We start from the raw sequence: 21,467 nt of genomic DNA on the forward strand, positions 1-21,467 counted from the left end.
TGCATGTACAGTTCTTTAGAGTTTCTTCTGCACCTTTTCCTGGACCAATCAGAATCGAAAACAGAAGTATTTCTAGTATTCTGTGATGTGAACTAACATGTTGGATTAGGAAAATTCACATCCCTGGAAAACCAAGAGGTATATTTGGAATGTAGTCTTATATCTTGGAATATGTTATGTTTATATTAAGTGTGAAAACTTAATAGAGTTGGCTCTATATAAAGTTCCACATGCAAATCATCTATAGCATTCGTAGCAAAGAAAAGAACCTGCTCCTGAATTTATCATGATACCCATTTATAACCCAGCAGTATTGGAAATAAATGCTTTCAGTCTAAACTTCCTGGGGTTGGGGGGCATGGGGTGTGGACTGTATTTCTTGTATAGTCTTCCAGAAAATCACAATATTCTGAATGCCTTTGTGTGTGAATATAATCGCTCCACCTAATGTTCCCAATGCTTAGGACTTTGCTAACCAAATTCTGCCTCCACAGTATAAATACAAGGAAGCTTACGAGAAGGCAAAGGGAAAGCATGTGGGTTTTAGAAGCCTCCAGGATGATCCTAAGCTCGTCCACTATACGAATGTGGCAAAGTTACAGTCTGATCGTGAATACAAGAAGAACTATGAAAACACCAAAACCAGCTATCATACCCCTGGGGACATGGTTAGCATTACAGCTGCAAAGATGGCCCAGGATGTTGCCACCAACATCAACTATAAGCAGCCGATACATCACTACACATACCTACCTGATGCCCTGAGTCTTGAGCATACCAGGAATATGAATCAAATTCAGAGTGATGTGAGTATATATAACATTATAGACCTAGAGATGCTGGTACTGAACAGGTGATCATTTCTTCCTATTTTAGTAGACTTCACAATACAATAAGGTATTTGAAAAATGCACTTTAAAATATACAGTCGTCATTGAAAGAGTAACAAAGGCATGGTAGACACGCTGTGTTTTACTAGCTTTCTGTGCGCCTATCACAATCATTGATATTATCTTTATTAACTTATGGGTCAAAGATAAAGCCATGTTCTACTAAGTATATAAGCCACCCTGGTTCTCAACAAAAGGAAATGGTTACTCCTGGTGGGCCTGCTTCGACAGCAATATGTATAATGCAAAATAGGAGCATTCTCTATTCTTTCTGAATTCAGGAATGTTCTTTTTTTTCTTCTTCTTCTATTTTTGAACTCAAGGTCACACTCTCATGCATGTAAATGTATGTAACGAGTCATCTAAAATGAACCAGGAGGGTTTTGTGATTGCAGCATGACTCATGGAGAGCTGCATGGGGGAGGGTGTTTAATATTCAGAGCATTTCCTGCTGCAGGAGCCAGGTTTTTGTAAGAATCATCCTTGGTAAAGGGAAAAAATTGTGTTCCTTTATTGTTGCTCAATGAGAATGTCTCTCTCCACCTGAGATGGAGGAGCTCAGGTGGACGGTGTGGGTGAAATTCAGAAGTTGTGGAGATCTCAGTGAAATCAAAAGGAAAGCCCAATTTATTGTCAGAAGAGACACTTTTTTTTTTTTTTTAGCAGTACCCATGGAAATATGTGGCCTACATTCTCTCCTGGAATGTTAATGCACTCTAACAACAGAACTGCTTTTTCTTATGACCAAATTCTGGTTAAGAAGCTCTGTGGCAGAGATAGCCAAAAGCTCCAGTATAGACACAGGCATGCTGACAGGTTGCTCTTCATTCCCGCCCTGGATAGAATTACAGATTCCAGAAACAGCTCTTGAGTATGCACTAGGATATCCCCTCATCTGAGATTACTCTTTTACAGAATGTATATAAAGATGAGTACAACAACTGCTTCAAGGGCATTGGATGGATCCCTCTTGGTTCTCTGGAGGTTGAGAAGGCCAAGAAAGCAGGCAATGCATTAAATGAGAGAAAGTACCGACAGCACCCAGATACCATCACGTTCACAAGTGTGCCTGATTCCATGGGCATGGTTTTGGCTCAGCACAACACAAAGCAGCTAAGTGATGTAAGTGGTTTTCCTTCAAAGAGTTTTTGTCCATGAATAACCCCATGACCAGTTACTCCACAATCCTTCTTAATTCAATTCATGAGTGTGCATCTATCTTAGCAAATCATCTGCTTTCAGAGGTATATCAAAAGGTTTTACTTTTGAAGCAACTTGGGACTTAAGAAGAACAGGAAGGAGAGAAGGACGATGTTCCAAGTTTGCTTTGTTTTCCAAATGTAGAGAGTCTATGTTATTTATAAGCAGACCCCTACACTATACATAGGAAATAAAATTATTTCTATTATAATCTGTGACCTTGTCTGAATTGCAAACCAAGATATATATTGTGCTCTCTCTCTCTCGCTCTCTCTCTCTCTCTCTCTCTCTCTCTATATATATAGAGAGAGAGAGAGAGAGAGAGTTGTAAGAGTTCTACCTAGCCAGATGAGGAGAAGGCTAATGTCCTAATCCCCTTGCAAAATAAATAGGGCGATATTCTGAGAGAGAGAAACACCTCTGGGGAAGAGTTAAGCAGTTTGCTTTCAGAGTCATCCAGAGTCTTTTTTCTGAGCCGAGGTCTATCTGGACCCTTTTTCTTAGTCAGAGGCTAATTACAATGCTCAGTGCTTCCCCTCATTTGATAATTTCAGAGTTCTAAGATACCTCCCCCAGAAATAGAGTGGTAAGTAAAAAACAAAGAAGAGAGGACTTTTTGTGGCTTTAACCCCAGATATTCGAAGGTGGGGAATGCATTCTTCGGTTCAGATTTGAGGGTTTTCTGGATTTTATTTCTCAGACCAGTCCCACATTACCACAGATGTTTCAAGATTAATTCTATTCTAGTGGTACTAAATGGTGTATATTGTTCTGATTTCTTTTGTACTGACCGAGGTGTCACTTCTCCCTGTGTTTTTCCAGTTAGCTAGGAAAACCCTAAACTCACGATATTAAGTCTTCCTCATCCCAATAAATGCCGTCAACATCTACCTAGTTACTCAAGCCTGAAACCTGGCAGTCACCATCGACACCTCCCCATGTGAACCCCCCTCATCCAACGCATCTACTGAGTTAGCCTCCCAAATCTCTCAGCCATCCTGTTGGAGCACTTCTCTGTCTTTCAGCTGCCACCAACCCTAGTTCTGGCCTCCATATCTCACGTGGACAACTGTAATAATCCATTACCTGGACTCCCTGCCTGGGGCCACACAAAAACCAAAAAGACTGTCTTAAGACATAAATCAAATCATGTCCTTCTTATACTTAAAACCCCTTAGTAGCTTCTCCTTGAACTCAAAGTAAAATCTAAACTGTTAACTTGGTTGAAAAAGCCCTCAGCTCTGTGCCCCCGCCCCCCTCCTGTCTAATCCTCCTGGGACCCCGCTCAGCACATTCCAGCCCAGTGACCTTCAGTTCCTCAAGCTAGCCATGCCCCTTCTAGACCCAGGGCCCTGAATGCTCTTCTTCTGCCCGGACCCTTCCCTTTTCTTCAAGTTTGGGTGTAAATGTTACCTTTTTAGAGAGCCTTTGCTGACCCCCCACCCTGACCCTGTTCATTTCTTTCCTAAAGTTATTTAATTTACAACACATCACGAATTCTAGCTCTATCTTACAGTTTATGTGCTATTCTCTGTTTCCTCTATTGGACTCTAAGCTCCAAGAGGACAGGTCTGCCTTTTTCTTTTTAACCACTTTAAACACAGAACCTACCATGCTGCCTATTGATCAGCGTGCTGTCCAATAAATATGGGTGGAATGAGCAATGAATGTCTGCCAACACTCCCTCTGTGTGATAATGTAGCTAATTGCCTTATAAATGGAAAAACACAAACGATAGTCTTCCTTTTTAAAGGAACGTGTGCTAGATGAAACTTACATTATGTTAGCTAATACGATTTGCACGCTGCCTCCTTTGTTTTTAGGTGAACTACAAGGTGGAGGGAGAGAAACTGAAGCACAAGTACACTATGGACCCTGATGTACCGCAGTTTATTCAAGCCAAGGTCAATGCCTTCAACATAAGTGATGTGAGTATTTGGCCTGGTGCCCATCTAGTATTGCTTACATGGGCCTCTCCTTTCCAGTTCTATATAACTAGCACTGGGAATTTTAGGGGGAGCAAACTGAGTGTGGACCCTTTGAGTCTTTGATGGAGGAGGTCATTGAGAGGACGTGACCCTTGAGCTGCACCTGGGCAATTGGAGGCTCCTCACCCCCTCCCATCCTTGGAATGTAAGTTCTGCCCACTGTTCCCACAGTGGGAGCCATTTTCAAGGACACAGCCTTGAGAGACCAATGTGTTGTTGAGACCACTTGCACTGAATCCACTTGAGGCCTTAATAAACTTGTAAGGTTCTGGCAGGCGGGTGTGAAGATCTACTTGTCTTGTGACTGCCCAAGACAAACCTCGAATGTAAGTTCCCTTGTTTATTAAACCTGCCGCCTACCAAGCTGGAGTGGTCAGCCTGTTTTTTCAGGCTCTCCTTGCCCTCCATGTACAGGGACCAATTTGCAAACCAACAGTCTCCAGATTGGATCCTTATCATAGAATATGAGACTAGAGCCTACCATACATTTCACTTAATGCGGACTTTTCCCAACTGTGGGCTATGACTCATTAGTGGGTTATAAAATCAGTCTAGTAGGTTGTGTTCCATTTTTTAAAAAGGAAAACAAAATAGGACAGAGAGGATTGGAAAATACAGGAATGCATGGTCTCTAGTAAGGATAAGTATTGCTAGTTCTATAACTTTTGTTTCAGTTATTTGTTAAAATTCTAAACTTCTAAACAAGTTTACCGTGATTTTCTTTAGAAACTCTTCTTTGTATGTGACTAGCATCTCTCTCTAATTGGTGGCGATGTTTAAATTTACTATTATGAATTATTTCCTTTTGCTTTTAAAGCAAATTGGTAAATTCTAATTTAAAGACATAATCCAACCTGGATAAAATTGTTCATTTCTTTTTTTTTTCTTTTTTTTTAATTTATTTTTTTATTATTACCGCACCGTACCCGTGCGGTACGCGGGCCTCTCACTGTTGTGGCCTCTTCCGTTGCTCCGGACGCGCAGGCTCAGCGGCCCATCCGCTCTGCGGCATGTGGGATTTTCCCAGACCGGGGCACGAACCCGTGTCCCCTGCATCGGCAGGCGGACTCTCAACCACTGCGCCACCAGGGAAGCCCTGTTCATTTCTTAAAAGATGATTTAGTCATTCTTCCTAACATTTTAGGCTCTCTTTTATCTCCAAATAAACATTTTTTAAAGTACTCATTTCTATGCTTTTGGTTTATTTAAAACTTTTTCCTGCTTTTATAAGTAATATTTAAAAATTAATATTAATTAAAGCTGGGTGGTACTACATCTGAACTTTTAATTTTAGTACCCACATCTTTCTGTAAGTTTAAAATGTTTCATTATAAAAAATACAAGAAAATAAAAGCATTGCATGCTTATTATAGAAAAATTGGAAAATATAGAAAATTATGAAAAAACTAAAATCTTCTGTTATCCCACATTCAAAGCAATACCTTTCCATTGCTTTTTTTAATGCACACATATACATTCTTTACAGCAGTTGAGACCATACTGTGTATATAGTTTACTGATTTTTTTTTAAAGAATAATAGATTTCTAAAAGATGAACTTAGAGCCCTAACTCTGGATTCTTTTAATAGAAAGGATATATTATGACATGTTTTATAAGAAAGATTTTGGTTTCCTGTTTCATTCCTCTTTTAATTATGTCAGATAATAAAATAATCTTTCCTTTTTTCAAGGCTAAGTATAAAGCAGATTGGAAGAAAACCCTTGCTAAGGGCTATGATTTGAGACCAGATGCCATTCCAATTGTTGCTGCAAAAAGTTCAAGGAATATTGCTAGCAATGTAAGTCTAATTTGAAAGTAGTAAACTCTCTTTATATTTAAAAAATATTCACATGGTGTATATATATATTTACTTGGTGTATGTATATGAGCTATATTAGGAAGCAAATAAAAAATTGTAGTATAAAAATAATTCCTAATATCTTAGGTACCAGTGATTTTTTTATCTTAAAAATATTTAAAAACTCAGTAAGTTGTTACAAAGAAGATAATTTTTTTAAACTGTCAAATACATGGAATTCTCATTAGTATTATTATTATGAACTTGAAAACTGCTTTTTATTTGGATTTTGTTAAGAAAAAAGCCTTGGTATACTAAAATATTACTAAATCAAGAAAGTCTCCCAGTATTTTAAAAGAATACAATTTTTTGATAATATAATTTCCATAAAGAAAAAAATCTGGTGAAATATGGAAAACCAGGAAGAATTATATATTAAACGACAGCATTTCAGTTACCTGCTTACTTAATTAATTAATTACTTTTTATAAATTAAGTTATATTTTCTATAGGAATTGATATACCTTGATAGAGTAGAAATTCATTTGGAGTCCAATATACTAATTTTTATAATGTCTTTGCTGCAATTTACTCAGAATTATGCAAATAGTTTATAAGGTGATACAAATTAATCATAGAAACAGATAATAAAAACTATGTTCACCAAATCCTTAAGAAACTTTTCAGGAACCTTTGTTTGTATTCAAAGAATCCACCTATGAATAATCTAGATATAAACTACAATTTATTCCATTCTTAATTATCCCCAGAGCAGATCTCAAGACCATCCATTGGAAATACTTTGCTAGTTGTTTACTTAAAAACACTAAAAAACTTAGGTGTTACCTAGATTCAGAATGAATTTGGCTATTGCTTAATTTGTGATATAAATTCACTTTAATGCTTTAGTATTTCATACAATCTACCCTATCAAACCTCTGTCTGCCCTTCTTTTTCATGTAGTTCAAATATAAGGAGGCCTACGAGAAAGCCAAAGGCAAACAAATTGGATTTCTCAGTCTTCAGGATGATCCTAAACTGGTTCACTACATGAATGTAGCCAAAATACAGTCAGATCGTGAGTACAAAAAGGGCTATGAAGCCAGCAAGACCAAGTATCACACCCCCTTGGATATGTTCAGTGTGACAGCAGCCAAGAAATCTCAGGAGGTCGCCACCAACACCAACTACAGACAACCCTTCCACCACTACACCCTGCTGCCTGATGCCTTGAACGTGGAGCATTCCAGGAACGCGATGCAGATTCAAAGTGACGTATGTAGCTGTCATCAGATTGTCAGCATAAAATTAGTTATCCATTTCTAGCTGATGGCTAAGAAGAACTAGAAATCAGCAATTCCATTTACTCCATCCTAAACCTGGTTGGGCTCACTGTAATTAGGGATCCTCTCCAGAATTTGGAGTTTTAGGATTTCACTCATTTGAGCTATATATATAGTTTTCTTTAGTTATTATGTATATATATACTTAAACTTTGGAAGTTAGACCCAATATATGTTGTATTCTGTGAAAGACTAACAGGTCCAAATGGGTGCTATATAATATCCTTTCCAGTGCAAAATTCTGTTAACGTTCCCCCCAAGAAAGTTAAATTTTTAAAGGAATTATTGGGTCAGGATTTTCTGTTCAAAACCACCATGAATACAATCACTTTGTAATTAATTTTTTTCTGAAGGATGGTAGGGAATAAAAAGCAGGTTATTCTCCCAGTCCCCCCATCCTTTTTTTTTTTCCTCTTTTTAAAAATGAGCAAATCATCTGGTCAAAGAAACCCATGCCCTGACTCTTTCTGAAACGAGAATTTCCTTTTTCGTTGTGAAGAATCTGTACAAATCCGACTTCACCAATTGGATGAAAGGGATCGGCTGGGTGCCCATAGAGTCACCGGAGGTGGAGAAGGCAAAGAAAGCAGGAGAGATTCTTAGCGAGAAGAAGTACCGCCAGCACCCTGAGAAGCTAAAGTTCACATACGCCATGGACACACTGGAACAAGCACTAAACAAAAGTAACAAACTGATTATGAACAAGGTAAGAACTCACCTGCTGGCCTCAGCCTCAGAACCCCTGCAGTGCTCAGACCATTGAACCAGGCAGTGCCACTTCGACCTTCATCAGCGTTTTCATCTTTCTGATGGTCGTGGTCGTGGCGGTGGTGGTAGGAGGGGGCAGTCTATAACTGTCATCGTGTCTAGAGAGCTCCCACTTATACCAACCCCAGGCTGTCTGTCAACCTCATGCTGAGTGTGTGCTAGAACCACGAAACTCTATGTAATGTGTGGTTGGAGCAAGATAGCCTTTGTTGTTTCAGTGGAAGAGGGCTCCCTTGTTTGATGATTTTTAAAATCATGTGTCCAGTCTCATCAGCCCATCTTCTTGCTATTTCATTCATTTTCCAATATCAGATTTAACCTCTTCTACCATGGAGATGTGAGTCTCTTCCTCTTGATAGCACATTGCAGATTTGTCCTGCTGTACAGTCATGTGCCTGCCTTTCTTGTTGTAGAGGCTCTACACTGAAAAATGGAACAAAGACAAGACCACCATTCACGTCATGCCTGATACTCCAGGCATTTTACTCTCCAGAGTCAACCAAATCACCATGAGTGATGTGAGTAGATTAACAACAACAACAAAGATGCAGGGAGTGGGGGGTGGTGGCAGGGGGAGGGAAGAGTTTGAAGGGAACTAGTAGTTGTGGAATATCTGTCTTCCACATGACAACCACTTTAAAATTAGGGTCCCCATTCTAACGCGACTAACAAGATGCTGGTGTTTTTCTACTTCATCATTTAGAAACTGTACAAAGCTGGCTGGGAAGAAGAAAAGAAGAAAGGATATGACCTGAGGCCTGATGCCATCCCAATAAAGGCTGCAAGAGCCTCCAGAGACATTGCCAGTGATGTAAGTGCTTTCACTGATGCTTATTTAGTCTAAATGAGAAAAAGAGCAAATGAGCCAAGCTCATGTGTATGCAGGAGCTGTAATCAGCTCTGTCCAGTGTTGGTGGGACCACTGTTCCATGTAACACACAAGACACCTCCCTTCACCCAGTCCAAGGATGCTCTAATTATTTGTTCATCATTCAATGTAAAAAGTGACAGGGTCTTGTTAAAATAAGTTACTTTTAGAGTGCTTAAGTTGTTTATGGGCAATTCCTAGCAAACATAGGGATGTGATCTATGCACTTTACCCAGAAGATCCATTACCAAGCTCTTTCCTGAATGTAGAGGCGCACCATGAAAAGTGGTGCCTGCAGCCCTTTCCGCTGTTACACAGCAGAGTGGGAAAAGCTGCTTTTCTAAATAACCCTAAAACAACTTATTTACACATCACTTTGATTAACTCTAGATGATTTTTTCCCCTCATGGACTCAAGTCTGTCAAGAAATTTGAAGTAAAAATATTTTGCTCCTGGGGCTTCCCTGGTGGCACAGTGGTTGAGGGTCCGCCTGCCGATGCAGGGGACACGGGTTCGTGCCCCGGTCCGGGAGGATCCCACATGCTGCGGAGCGGCTGGGCCCGTGAGCCATGGCCGCTGAGCCTGCGCGTCCGGAGCCTGTGCTCCGCAACGGGAGAGGCCGCAACAGTGACAGGCCCGCGTACCGCAAAAAAAAAAAAAATTTGCTCCCAGTCCCCCCACCCCGCCAACAACTCCTCCCTTTGTAAGTTTAGAGTAGCTCTAAAACCCTACACCTATGACAAAGCTAATGGCACGTAGTGAATTATATTTTGTTCTCTTTCTTTCACTATCTTCATCACCATGTTTCTTTTCCATCCACAGTACAAGTACAGGCAAGCCTATGAACAAGCCAAAGGGAAACACATTGGCTTCCGGAGCCTAGAGGACGACCCCAAGTTGGTGCACTTCATGCAAGTGGCCAAGATGCAGTCAGACCGGGAGTACAAGAAGGCGTATGAGAAATCCAAGACATCCTTCCACACCCCGGCGGACATGCTCAGCATGGTGGCAGCCAAGAAGTCTCAGGAAGTGGCCACCAACACCAACTACAGGAACGTGATCCATGCCTACAACATGCTTCCTGATGCCATGAGCTTTGAATTGGCCAAAAACATGATGCAGATTCAAAGTGATGTACGTGACAGCCACAACATTTGCAGAGCATTTACTTTGGATAATAAGCAAATCATGAAAGACCATAAGTAATGACATTTTGAAAATCCTGAAAGAAATTCATATGTAATTTCCCAATGAGGTGTTTCAGTTTTTACCTTAGATTGAATTTATTTTTTTAACACAAAGGGATGAACCCTATCTATTATTGTTGTGAGCATTATTGGATGCTAGATCAGCCATAACACATGAAATTTGGTTTCAGAAAGAATGTGTTGAAGGAAATATATCTAGCAGAGAGAGTCAGAAGTATAAAAAGTTCCTGATTAAGGAGTAAGAGGTAAAACAGAAAGTCAGGTAACTTGAGAGCTACTGTCCCTCACTCCCAGCCAGCTTTCATTTCCAGCTTTATAATTGCCTATCTTACTGATGAAATAGTAAGGAGGTGATGGCTGAAACAGCGATTAGAATAAATGTGAGGAAGGCACAGAGAGTGTAAAGCCAAGAATTGAGCTATAGAGGCCCTTTGGTAGCTGGGGAAAGTGAATATAAATTATGAACCAAATGCAGGCCATGCCGAGCCTATATTTCTCTTTGGAAACGTAAGAGATGAGCTATAGCTGGGGAGGTATATAAGTACCCAAATGAAAGCAACCGTGGTACAGTTATAGGGGGAAATGTCTGATTTGAGGGGAAAAAAATGAAATTTGCACAAAGTATCAGTGAGGTTTCTGGCATACCCGAAGGAGTTGTAACCATGGTGGCTGTTCAAAGGCTTATACCAAAAGAGAGAAATGGAGTCCTCTAAGTCTCCTATTAACCAAGGGGACTTGGGGATTTTTGTAAGAAAGTTAGTCCAGCATGGTCACCTTTCTTGAGATAGTAGTCACATGGTAGATTGATCTATTTGGTATTTCTTAGCACTTTTTCTTTATGAAGGCATTGAGAGAAGCAAATAAATCACAAATTTATTGCTGCTTGTTTTAAATTCCTCATGCAAGGAAATGTAAAAAAAAAAGTTTAGGGTTAAAAGTAATTAAAGTTGAATATGCTATCAGTTGAAAACTGAAGTGGAACTCATGGAATATTAAATGCCCGCTCATGGTTCTTGGAAGATTTGGTTTCTTCTCATCCTCGAACTTTTCCTCTTTTGCAGAATCAGTACAAAGCTGACTATGCTGACTTCATGAAGGGCGTTGGATGGCTCCCTCTGGGCTCCCTGGAGGCTGAGAAAAACAAGAAAGCCATGGCGATTATCAGTGAAAAGAAGTACCGCCAACACCCAGACACTCTGAAGTATTCCACCTTGATGGACTCAGTGAACATGGTTTTGGCCAAGAATAATGCAAAAATTATGAACGAAGTAAGTCTTTCAATATTGTAGTGTTTCATAAGCATCAGGAATAAGCCAGGCATATCCTACATTTAATCTACAGGTTTTGATAACAGTTTTACAGCATCATAATTAATGTTTCCTCTACCTTGAAAAAGGGTCTTGTAGTTAAAAAAACAAACAAAAAAGATACAAATTAGTCTTAATAAGTGCCCTCTCCAAATGCTCAATGAACCACCCTACCTAATAGACATAACAAAATAAGTATGGACTCTTTTCTTTCGATGCAGATCTTGAAAATGAGTCCCATTTGTCTAAGGCGAAGTTAGTAGAAGCTCATTATGCTGAATCAGTAGACTGTAGGGCTGATGATAACAGCTGGGTGTTGCAGCCCACCCCTGCTTCCCTGCTCTTTTGATGGAATAAAAGAAAACTAGATTACATGGCTGTAGCAGCATTCTGAGCCAGGACCTTCTCTGGGCAATGCTGAGAGCGATAGCTCTCCACTAGTACTTCCCTGGATCATTAATGACTCCAGCCTTCAGAAAAGCCTTACTGTAGTTTGACATAATTAGCCATAATTTGATTTCAGGACCAACAAGTACATCACCCTTGGACATCTGTTTTTAAGTTGCAAAAATAAAATAATTGCAACAGCATTGGTTATATTTTGTGGATCATAATTAGAAATGCCATTGATTAACCAAAAAGGGGAAAAATAATTTGGATCTGAACATGAAACGGTTGCAGGAAATGATGTAGAAAGATAGAGCTGTATTACGCTAAGTCTCTGAGTAAATCCTCTGGAGTCTTCTGAGAAAGAATTTTGTCAAGAAGACCAACCTCTTTGGAAAGGACTTGTTGACACAAGGCAAAAGTCTCTTTTAAGACTTAGAATTTAAACTACCACAAACATACATTTACTTTTTAAATATTAAATTAAGCCTTTCATTTTTTCAGTGTTAAAGATTACCATTTTAAAATAATCGTGCCAAGATGAGAATCACAGAAATAGCAAATGCTAACACTGAGAGATATCTTGGTGGTCATCAGGTTGAACCCCTTTCTTGCAGAGTTGAGGAAAGGGTGGCCCAGAGAGGCAAGGCACCTCCCTTAAAGACACACAGCAGGTCAATGACCTGGTCTGGACTAGAACCAGTACTCTAATGACTAAGTATTGCTCTTTCCATTAGAATTGTGCTTCCAATACTATAATCACTAGCCACATGTGATGACAAATCTCAATAAATTAATATTAATAATTTGTTCTTCATTCACATTAGCTACATTTCAAGTGACTGATAGCCCCGTGTGGCTAGGGACTGTCATGTTGATGACACAGATGACACAGATCACTTAATCAGAAGTCAGAAAATTAGTTTTTGTAAATAAAATTTTATAGTAACACAGCCATTCATCTGCATATCACCTGTGGCCGCTTTTGCACTGCAACAGCAGAGCTGAGTAGTTCATAACAGAGATTCTGTGGCCCACAAAGCCTAACATTATTTACTATCTGGCTCTTTACGTTTACTGACCCCTGATCTAGAAAAAGACTCTAGCAGAAGTTTTGTTTTGGTTTTTTAATCAAACCTGGCTAAAACAAAGAGATAGCATTTTTCACCTATAAGATTTGCAAAGATTTAAAAAGTTGTGTGATATACAGTATTGGAAAGGGAGTTAATGTAAACTTCTAGTCAACAGTTTTTGTTAATATTTGTTAAAATTAAAACTTCAGTTGCCCAATACCCTTCAGAAATCCTCATGTATGTGCAAAGATGTACACACATACATACACACGGTAATATTTTTTGCAGGCTAGGGTCCCCAAAAAGAGATGCTGAGATGGAATTTGGAGTACAGGGCATTTTTCAGGGATCAATACCAGTGAGGGGACTTGAGGATATGGGGAGGGGGAAGGGTAAGCTGTGACAAAGTGAGAGAGTGGCATGGACATATATACACTACCAAATGTAAAATAGATAGCTAGTGGGAAGCAGCCACATAGCACAGGGAGATCAGCTCGGTGCTTTGTGACCAACTAGAGGGGTGGGATAGGGAGGGTGGGAGGCAGGGAGACGCAAGAGGGAAGAGATATGGGGACATATGTATATGTATAACTGATTCACTTTGTTATAAAGCAGAAACTAACACACCATTGTAAAGCAATTATACTCTAATAAAGATGTAAAAAAAGAAAGGGGGGGAGCAAGAGGGGTCCGACTGTGATGCCAGCCCTACAAAGCCTGTGCCAGTGCCCCAGAGGTCTCTTGAGTATATACGGCCTGCCGGACGTGTCCTGAACTGGGTGGAATGGCCAGGCCTTTGTACCACCACTCTGATGAGTAACTGGATGGCCACCAGGGAAGAGTGTGCTCTTGAGTGAGGCAACAAAACCTTGAAGCAAGTGACAGTTTGGAGGCTGTCTGCCAGTAGTTGGTGCAACCAGTCCTTCCTTGAGTGAGTGTCTGGGTTGTACATCTCCAGGCCCACCACAAAGATATGGCATCATTGCTTATAGTAGAAAAAAACTGGAAACAACAAATTAAATGTCTATCAAAGGAGAACTGGTTAAATCAGTTGGGTTACACCTCTTCATGGAATACTGCACAGCTCTTTAAATGAATGAAGTAAATTATTAAGAGGGCTAAAAGATGTCTAACCTATAATATTAAGTAAAAAAGCAAGATGTAAAACATGTTTTATATAACCTCATTTATATTAAAAAAAGGACTATATGTGGACTTTAATACACATAGAAAATTTTAGGATGGAGATGCTATATCCAGGCTGTAAAATAGGAAGGCAGGACATTTTACTTTCCATCTGACATCCTCTCCACTGTCTTGTTTGAATGAGCACCTTTTTCCTTTAAACTTTTTAAAAATAAGAGCCAGCTAATAAAAATACATAAAATATTGATATTTGTGTACAATAATATATATGTACTGACTTCCTTTAAAACTTTTAAATACTAACTTCCATTGCTTTTTTCTTCTCTTTCTTTTCTTTCTTTTTTCCTTCCTTTCTTCCTTCCTTCCTTGTTTCTTTTTTTTTTTCTTTCCAGCACCTCTACAAACAAGCATGGGAGGCTGACAAGACCAAAGTCCACATCATGTCTGATATCCCCCAGATTATTCTGGCAAAGGCAAATACAATTAATATGAGTGATGTGAGTATAATTCCTCCAGTTGTCATCTTTCTTTCCTACCTATTTGAACCAATAAAAACAAATTAACTAATTAATGGCTCGATTTTGAGAATGACTGTTTTGACAGTGAGTGGGAACCCACAAATGAGAATCTTTCTAATCTTGCTTTGCTAAGAGTAGGAGTAGACCTGTTGATGGGACAGCAGTTAGGAATTCGAAGGGCAGTTGGATTTTGTTCTAGGAGTAGGTACTTCTTATCAAACTAAGAGAAGTAAAGAGAGTGGTTTAGAGCCCAGGATAAGAGATAAGGAAAGAGTGAATCCCAGGACTTTCTTAAAGAGTCCCTCTACCAAGCTTTTGAACTGATTCTAAAGAGGCAGTCTTGGGAAAAGTTAAATGGAAAGGGAAGAATAACATTTTGAAGAATTTAGGTCAAGCCCCGTAAGGAATTTAGGTCAAGCCCCGTAAGGAATGTAATGTTCTAACTTACTGTTAGAAACTTCATAGGTGTTTTATTTCACTTCCTTTCTCATCCTAACCAGTTGCCAGGAAACCCTCAAATCCTACCAGTTTTTTTAAAAAAAGATTTATTTATTATTTATTTATTTATAATAAATGCCGCATCGTGTCTTAGTTGCGGCACGCGGGATCTTCATTGAGGCGTGCGAGATCTTCGTTGCAGCACACGGGCTTCTCTCTGGTTGTGGCATGTGGTTTTCTCTCCTCTAGTTGTGGCTTGCAGGCTCCAGGGTGGGTGGGCTCTGTAGCCGTGGCACATGGGTTCCAGAGCGCATGGCTCTGTATTTTTGCCGCTTGCAGGCTCTCTAGTTGAGCTGTGCGGGCTCAGTAGTTGTGGCATGCGGGCTTAGTTGCCCCACGGCACGTGGGATCTTAGTTCCCTGACCAGGGATCAAACCCGGGTCCCCTGCATTGGAAGGTGGATTCTTTACCACTGGACCCCAGGGAAGTCCCTCTACCAGTTTTTTTCTTTTGTTTGTTTGAATTACACAGGGATTTGGAATTGTTGACTTCTTTTTGAATTGTAGTATCCACACAGTTATATACATAAAAGTGTCAATTGCAAAACAGTGAAGTCTTTTGATTTAAGAACATGGCTATTTTGTATTCTTCTCTTGACTCTTATTTGACAAAATGCATCAGTAAGAATCTACTGGGCTTTCACATTTTTAAAAAGCATATTTACAACCTAATAGAGACGAGTAGCTCTTATTTTTTCTGGTGGTTTTTTGAAGATGTTTTAATTTGTAATAGATTTTGTTTTCAAACACAGTTATGTTACTTGTGAGAGCATTTAGCCCTTGAACCACCAATGAAGCATTCTGCTGAAAGATTAAAAAAAAAAAAAAAAAAGATGCTGCAGTGCCAGTTTACTCTTTTAAAATAAACCCAGACTTTCCTATTTAGAAGAAAACTATTTCCTTTGCCTCTCTTTCCAGAAACTCTACAAACTTTCTTTGGAAGAGTCTAAAAAGAAAGGGTATGATCTCAGAACTGATGCCATTCCTATCAAAGCTGCCAAAGCCTCAAGAGATATTGCAAGCGATGTAAGTCTGAAGGAAAGCGGTCACCTGACTGGGGGTTTCTAATCTACCAAAATAATAAGGGCTGAGTTTTAGAAACACTGAGTGAATAAAATATGAGAAAGAAAGCATGCCTGCTAACAATAGTCCCATTCTGTTCTGTGAATGCTTCTTAGCCTTGCTCTTGTGTTTTCTCTGGTATTCTGAAAAAACAGAATGCCAGCTACATTATGACCACCTTTGTACTCCATCACCAAGGCTATGGCCAGTAGAAATCGAAAGCCCTTCACTAAGTTTTCTGAACACTTGTGTTGTTCTTGCCTCCTGCCTCTTAGGCTCTGTCTTCCCAACAGGATGTGCCAGGAAGTGGTGTGCTGGGGGTCCTGATCTTTTGTGCTCATGATAGCTGATTATTAAATAATCATGAATTTTGCAAACCAGTTGTTAAACTATTGATAGCTTGATATCAACTATAGTGGGAGAACTTACACCACAGAAATTGGCAAACACTACAAATCAGGGCTTTTTTCCCCCAGAGAGCTGGTGTGCCAACACACCATTGCCATAACACATCACCTTGATGAAACTCAATTCTTTCATTTGATTGTTTCCACAAGAAATCTACTCACAGTGAACATTTAATGATTTGGGGGTAATGAGAGGAGCACGTTCAGAGCACTCGTTCCTTAGCCATCCCCCAGGTCTACTTTCTCTTTCCTCTTCCATCTCTGCTCTTCATTTTTCCTACCTACCCATCCCTATCCCACTCCTACATTGTCCTGAGGACTCCAAACTTCTCCCTCTGTTGTGCTGGAGTCATTTGGCTCTCCCAGCTCCTAACCCCTAAGTTGTACACCCGAACCCACAAGAGATAGGCAGAATAAGAAGTTTTCCATGCATCAGGATCTCCCCATGAAAGAGGGAACTTGGTGATAAATAGTAAAATTTCTTCTCCATTATACCAGAGTAGAGAGTCTTAAAAGAAAAAAACCTCCACAAATATAAAGCTGCCCTAAAATTATACTGTGTATCTCATAACTAAGCCTCTTCTCATCAGTGAAAGACTGGCTGGATGATTTTTCAGGGCAACATTAAACTGCTTAGAACATTCTGCTTTTTTCTCTCTCATTTGCTGTACACTTATTACCTACTAAATGTTCTTTAACAACAGGGTATGTGTGAAAATCTGGGTGGTGTATCATCACAAGATCCATGTTCTAAGCTTTAATGACTTTAGCAAGTCACTCACCCCTCTGGTCTCAGCTTACTGTTCTCTAAAATGGGGGCAGTAACAATAACTTTGCTGTCTACCTCACAAGGTATAGTTGTGATGATCAACTTACACAAATAAATGTGAAAAAAGTGTTTTGTGAACTGTAGAATTCTATAAAAGTATCCCTTTTTATGAAATACAGAATATTGACACTAGAATGATTTCTGGTCAAGGGAATTGCTCTGAATAAATATTCAAATTTTTCTTCACAGTATAAATACAAACACAATTATGAAAAGGAGAGGGGGAAGATGGTTGGTTTCCGCAGTCTTGAGGATGATCCCAAATTAGTCCATTCCATGCAAGTGGCCAAGATGCAATCTGATCGGGAGTACAAGAAAAACTATGAGAAAACCAAGACCAGCTACCACACCCCTGCCGACATGCTCAGTGTCACGGCCGCCAAGGATGCGCAAGCCAACATCACCAACACCAACTACAAGCACCTGATTCACAAGTATATCCTCCTTCCAGACTCCATGAACATCCAGCTGTCCAAGAATATGAATCACATACAGAGTGATGTAAGGCTCTCTTCTTTCTGAGTGATGGTTGCATTCTTAGCATGAGAATGGAGATTACAGGCTCCTGTGCCACAGTTTTGTATCTAAATTGATAAGGTAAAGTAGAATGTGCTTCTTCTCTTTATAGAATGAATATAAGCAGGACTACAATGAATGGTACAAAGGGCTTGGCTGGAGTCCAGCTGGTTCCCTAGAAGTGGAGAAGGCCAAGAAAGCAACTGAAAATGCCAGTGATCAGAAATACCGCCAGCACCCTAGCAACTTCCAGTTTAAGAAGCTGAATGACTCCATGGACATGGTTCTTGCCAAGCAGAATGCGCATACCATGAACAAGGTAGACAGAACAGCTACCCTTCCTTGTAGCTCCCAGCCAGACAGGGCTAGCAGTCTCTGGTTCTTGTTTGGGAAGTTTAATTTGGGCCCACCACTTCTATGCAGTGGCAAACAGTACCAGAGCACTCCCCTACACCATATTCTTCTGCTCCCAACCTCTTATTTTTATTTTACTTGCCCTTCTAATTAAGTTAGAAATTATTTGTTCTTTTAAATTATTTTTTTAAGTCTGAGTTTATTTTTGGTGTCTTTTCTGAATCATATACTACTTTAGTTACTAAGTTAACTTAATCTAATTCAAATTGAGTGCATTCAAATATTGTTATATTTTTTCTTTCTTGTTTGTCCTAAAAAGTTATTACATTTTAAATGTATGCTTTTTAACTTTCTAGTACCTATACACCGTTGATTGGAACAAAGATAAAACCAAGGTTCATGTGATGCCAGATACACCAGATATTTTACAAGCCAAGCAAAATCAAATACATTACAGTCAGGTAAAGCTACATAAAAATTTTGCTTGAAACTAATTGAACGTTTTAAATGATGGCATGGTATATCATTGATGTAAATGCTGAAGCAGTGGAAATGAATGACTCACACTGGCTAGCGTAGGGATGTTGCAGTTTATGGTGGTTTAAAGCAAGCGCTTCAGCTGTGATTATGTATCCCATGGAGTAGGCATTGTGCCTGTTTTATTTCAGTACTCATTGTGCGTGGCGCAGTATAGAAAATTGATTAATAGCTGTTGGAAGAAAAAATTGCACCAAACAGACCTGGTATGAGCTTTGGCTTTGCCATTTATGAATTGTGTAATATTGGGTCTAAACCTTAATTTCCTCATCCCTAAAACTGGGACCGTACAAGTGCCTATGACATTGAATTGCTGTGAGGACCAAATGAGAAATTCCATGAAGGGCTCTCATCACAGTCCCTGGCACGTAGTAAGCACTGGATGGCCTTCAGCTATTTTTATTATTGTCCAGTTTTAACATATGTGCATCCATTCAATAAATTTGATTCAAAAAGATTAACTTTGGGCTTCCCTGGTGGCGCAGTGGTTGAGAGTCCACCTGCCTGTGCAGGGGACACGGGTTTGTGCCCCGATCCGGGAAGATCCCACATGCCGTGGAGCAGCTGGGCCCGTGAGCCATGGCCACTGGGGCCTGTGCATCCGGAGCCTGTGCTCCGCAGCAGGAGAGGCCACAGCAGTGAGAGGCCTGCGTACCACAAAAAAAAAAAAAAAAAGATTAACTTATTTATTGCACTTTACAAAAGGCATTTCATTATCTATTACTTTTATCATTTAGATAATTAAAATGTTACCTGACCCTTTTTTTAAAAAATCAATTTAACATCTGTAATCAAAATAGTGAGCCTAGACTGTATTTAACTGCAAAGGGAATCTACCTAATATACTTGATATGACCATATTGTGTCTGAACAGAAAAGGACATGATCAACTGCACTACCAAGGGGGTGGGGAGTGAGTCTCAGAGGCAAAAAAAAAAAAAAAAGAAGCCAGATCATGTGATGCTAAGTCATTGCTCTATTAAACAGCTTGCTTTGTTTTTATCCATATCTTCAGAGATAAGATAGATGATGTTAAAATCTGATGTCTACTCTTTAGGTACACTTTTGTTCAATAATCTGTTTGGGTTTTAATATACACTGAATAATGCTAAATAATTTCTTTAATTTTCAGAAACTCTATAAACTTGGATGGGAAGAAGCTTTGAAGAAAGGCTATGATCTCCCAGTTGATGCAGTTTCTGTACAATTGGCCAAAGCTTCAAGAGACATTGCTAGTGATGTAAGTATTGTTTGACTTCTATGAGGATATACTGTTATCTGAATCCAGTACCTTAATGCTGGTAATGATTTTCACAGATAGGCCCTACCTTTCAAAATGTGATGCCGTCCCCTTCATCTTCTCCTACCCTCTTCACTTACCCCAAATTCACTCTTGTTTCTCACTGATCGAATATCAAAAAAGGGGCTGCCTGGACAGAGACTGAGCCAGAGGACCTACAAGGTGCATTACACTAAGACATGATGTTTCTAGACATTACAAAAGTACCAGAGATTTCCGTTTTCCCCTGCTTGCCTGCAAATAATTTTTCTGGCTTCTATTTGTCTATTTTAGACAAATTCAAAGTGCCAGATAATAAATAACCTCAACAACCTAATGTTAAGAGATTTTTCTTTGCACATATTTAAAATTAGCTTCCAATTCTTTCTATTTAGTCCATCCTTGCATTTACGTAATTATAATAAATTGGCTTAGGGTATAGAAAATACAGAAAGTGGCAGGAATTTAGGTTTAAGATCCAGAGGACCTAACTTTCCCTTGGATATCTGGTCGAAAGTTCATAAAACAAGGATATTCACTCTCCAAGGCAACTTCTTTTTTTTTTTTTTGGCCGCACACAGTTTGTGGGATCTTAGTTCCCCGACCAGGCATTGAACCCCAGACCATGGCATTGACAGCGCCGAGTCCTAACCACTGGACAGCCAGGGAATTCCCAAGGCAACTTCTATTTATGATTGGAAAGGGTAGTAAATTTGAAAAATAAACTGGATATAGTTCCTATTGATCAATTAAATTTTTATAAGTATTCAACTTAGATATTCTGCAAACACTAAAACATATAATTTTGTTAACCCCAAAAATTAAACACCAAAAATTCAAAGAACTTTGATTATAGAGAATAAATTACCAGAATTTCATAGGGAAGCACAACCTCTTAATCAAAATCTTTGAAACAAAGCAAAACAAGGATTTGGTTTGGAGAGAAAGCATGTCTAAAGGCACAATCTGACATAAAGAAGATGTGGTACATATATGCAATGGAATATTAGTCATAAAAAAGAATGAAATAATGCCATTTGCAGCAAAGACCTAGAGATTGTTATACTGAGTGAAGTTAAGTCAAACAGAGAAGGAGAAATATCGTATGATATCACTTATATGAGGAATCTAAAAAGAAATGATACAAATGAACGTATTTACAAAACAGGAACGGACTCACAGACTTAGAGAATGAACTTATGGTTACTGGGGGGAAGGGGGGAGGGAAGGGATAGTTAGGGAGTTTGGGATTGACATGTACAGACTGCTATTTTTAAAATGGATAACCAACAAGGACCTACTGTTTAGCACAGGGAACTCTGCTCAATGTTATGTGGTAGCCTGGATGGGAGGGCAGTCTGGGCAAGAATGGATACATGTTTATGTATGGATGAGTTGCTTTGCTCTACACCTGAAACTATCACAACATTCTTAATGAGCTATACTCCAATATTAAAAAGGTTAAAAAAAATAAAGACAGAATCTGACAAT

The 21,467-nt window shown here is 39.4% G+C and overlaps 1 protein-coding gene and 1 long non-coding RNA gene across 41 annotated transcripts in view; one reads left to right on the forward strand and one right to left on the reverse strand.

Moving 5' to 3' along the window:
• Nucleotides 1–21,467, forward strand: part of NEB (nebulin) — a 225,507-nt gene that overhangs the window by 57,138 nt on the left and 146,902 nt on the right. For all 37 annotated transcript variants that reach the window (XM_067741962.1, XM_067741928.1, XM_067741963.1 and 34 more), the window contains exons 30-45: nucleotides 495–806; nucleotides 1,806–2,012; nucleotides 3,914–4,018; nucleotides 5,770–5,877; nucleotides 6,841–7,152; nucleotides 7,720–7,926; nucleotides 8,402–8,506; nucleotides 8,692–8,799; nucleotides 9,679–9,990; nucleotides 11,126–11,332; nucleotides 14,370–14,474; nucleotides 15,911–16,018; nucleotides 17,480–17,791; nucleotides 17,919–18,125; nucleotides 18,517–18,621; nucleotides 19,830–19,937. In XM_067741962.1, coding sequence (XP_067598063.1) covers nucleotides 495–806; nucleotides 1,806–2,012; nucleotides 3,914–4,018; nucleotides 5,770–5,877; nucleotides 6,841–7,152; nucleotides 7,720–7,926; nucleotides 8,402–8,506; nucleotides 8,692–8,799; nucleotides 9,679–9,990; nucleotides 11,126–11,332; nucleotides 14,370–14,474; nucleotides 15,911–16,018; nucleotides 17,480–17,791; nucleotides 17,919–18,125; nucleotides 18,517–18,621; nucleotides 19,830–19,937 — 2,928 coding nt within the window. The remainder of the gene's footprint in view (nucleotides 1–494; nucleotides 807–1,805; nucleotides 2,013–3,913; nucleotides 4,019–5,769; nucleotides 5,878–6,840; nucleotides 7,153–7,719; nucleotides 7,927–8,401; nucleotides 8,507–8,691; nucleotides 8,800–9,678; nucleotides 9,991–11,125; nucleotides 11,333–14,369; nucleotides 14,475–15,910; nucleotides 16,019–17,479; nucleotides 17,792–17,918; nucleotides 18,126–18,516; nucleotides 18,622–19,829; nucleotides 19,938–21,467) is intronic.
• LOC137226655 (uncharacterized) overlaps nucleotides 1–21,467 on the reverse strand; it is a 169,694-nt gene that overhangs the window by 24,058 nt on the left and 124,169 nt on the right. The gene's annotated exons all lie outside the window — the stretch shown is intronic.

Source organism: Pseudorca crassidens, chromosome 6 (assembly GCF_039906515.1).
Source record: "Pseudorca crassidens isolate mPseCra1 chromosome 6, mPseCra1.hap1, whole genome shotgun sequence".
NCBI lineage: Eukaryota > Metazoa > Chordata > Mammalia > Artiodactyla > Delphinidae > Pseudorca > Pseudorca crassidens.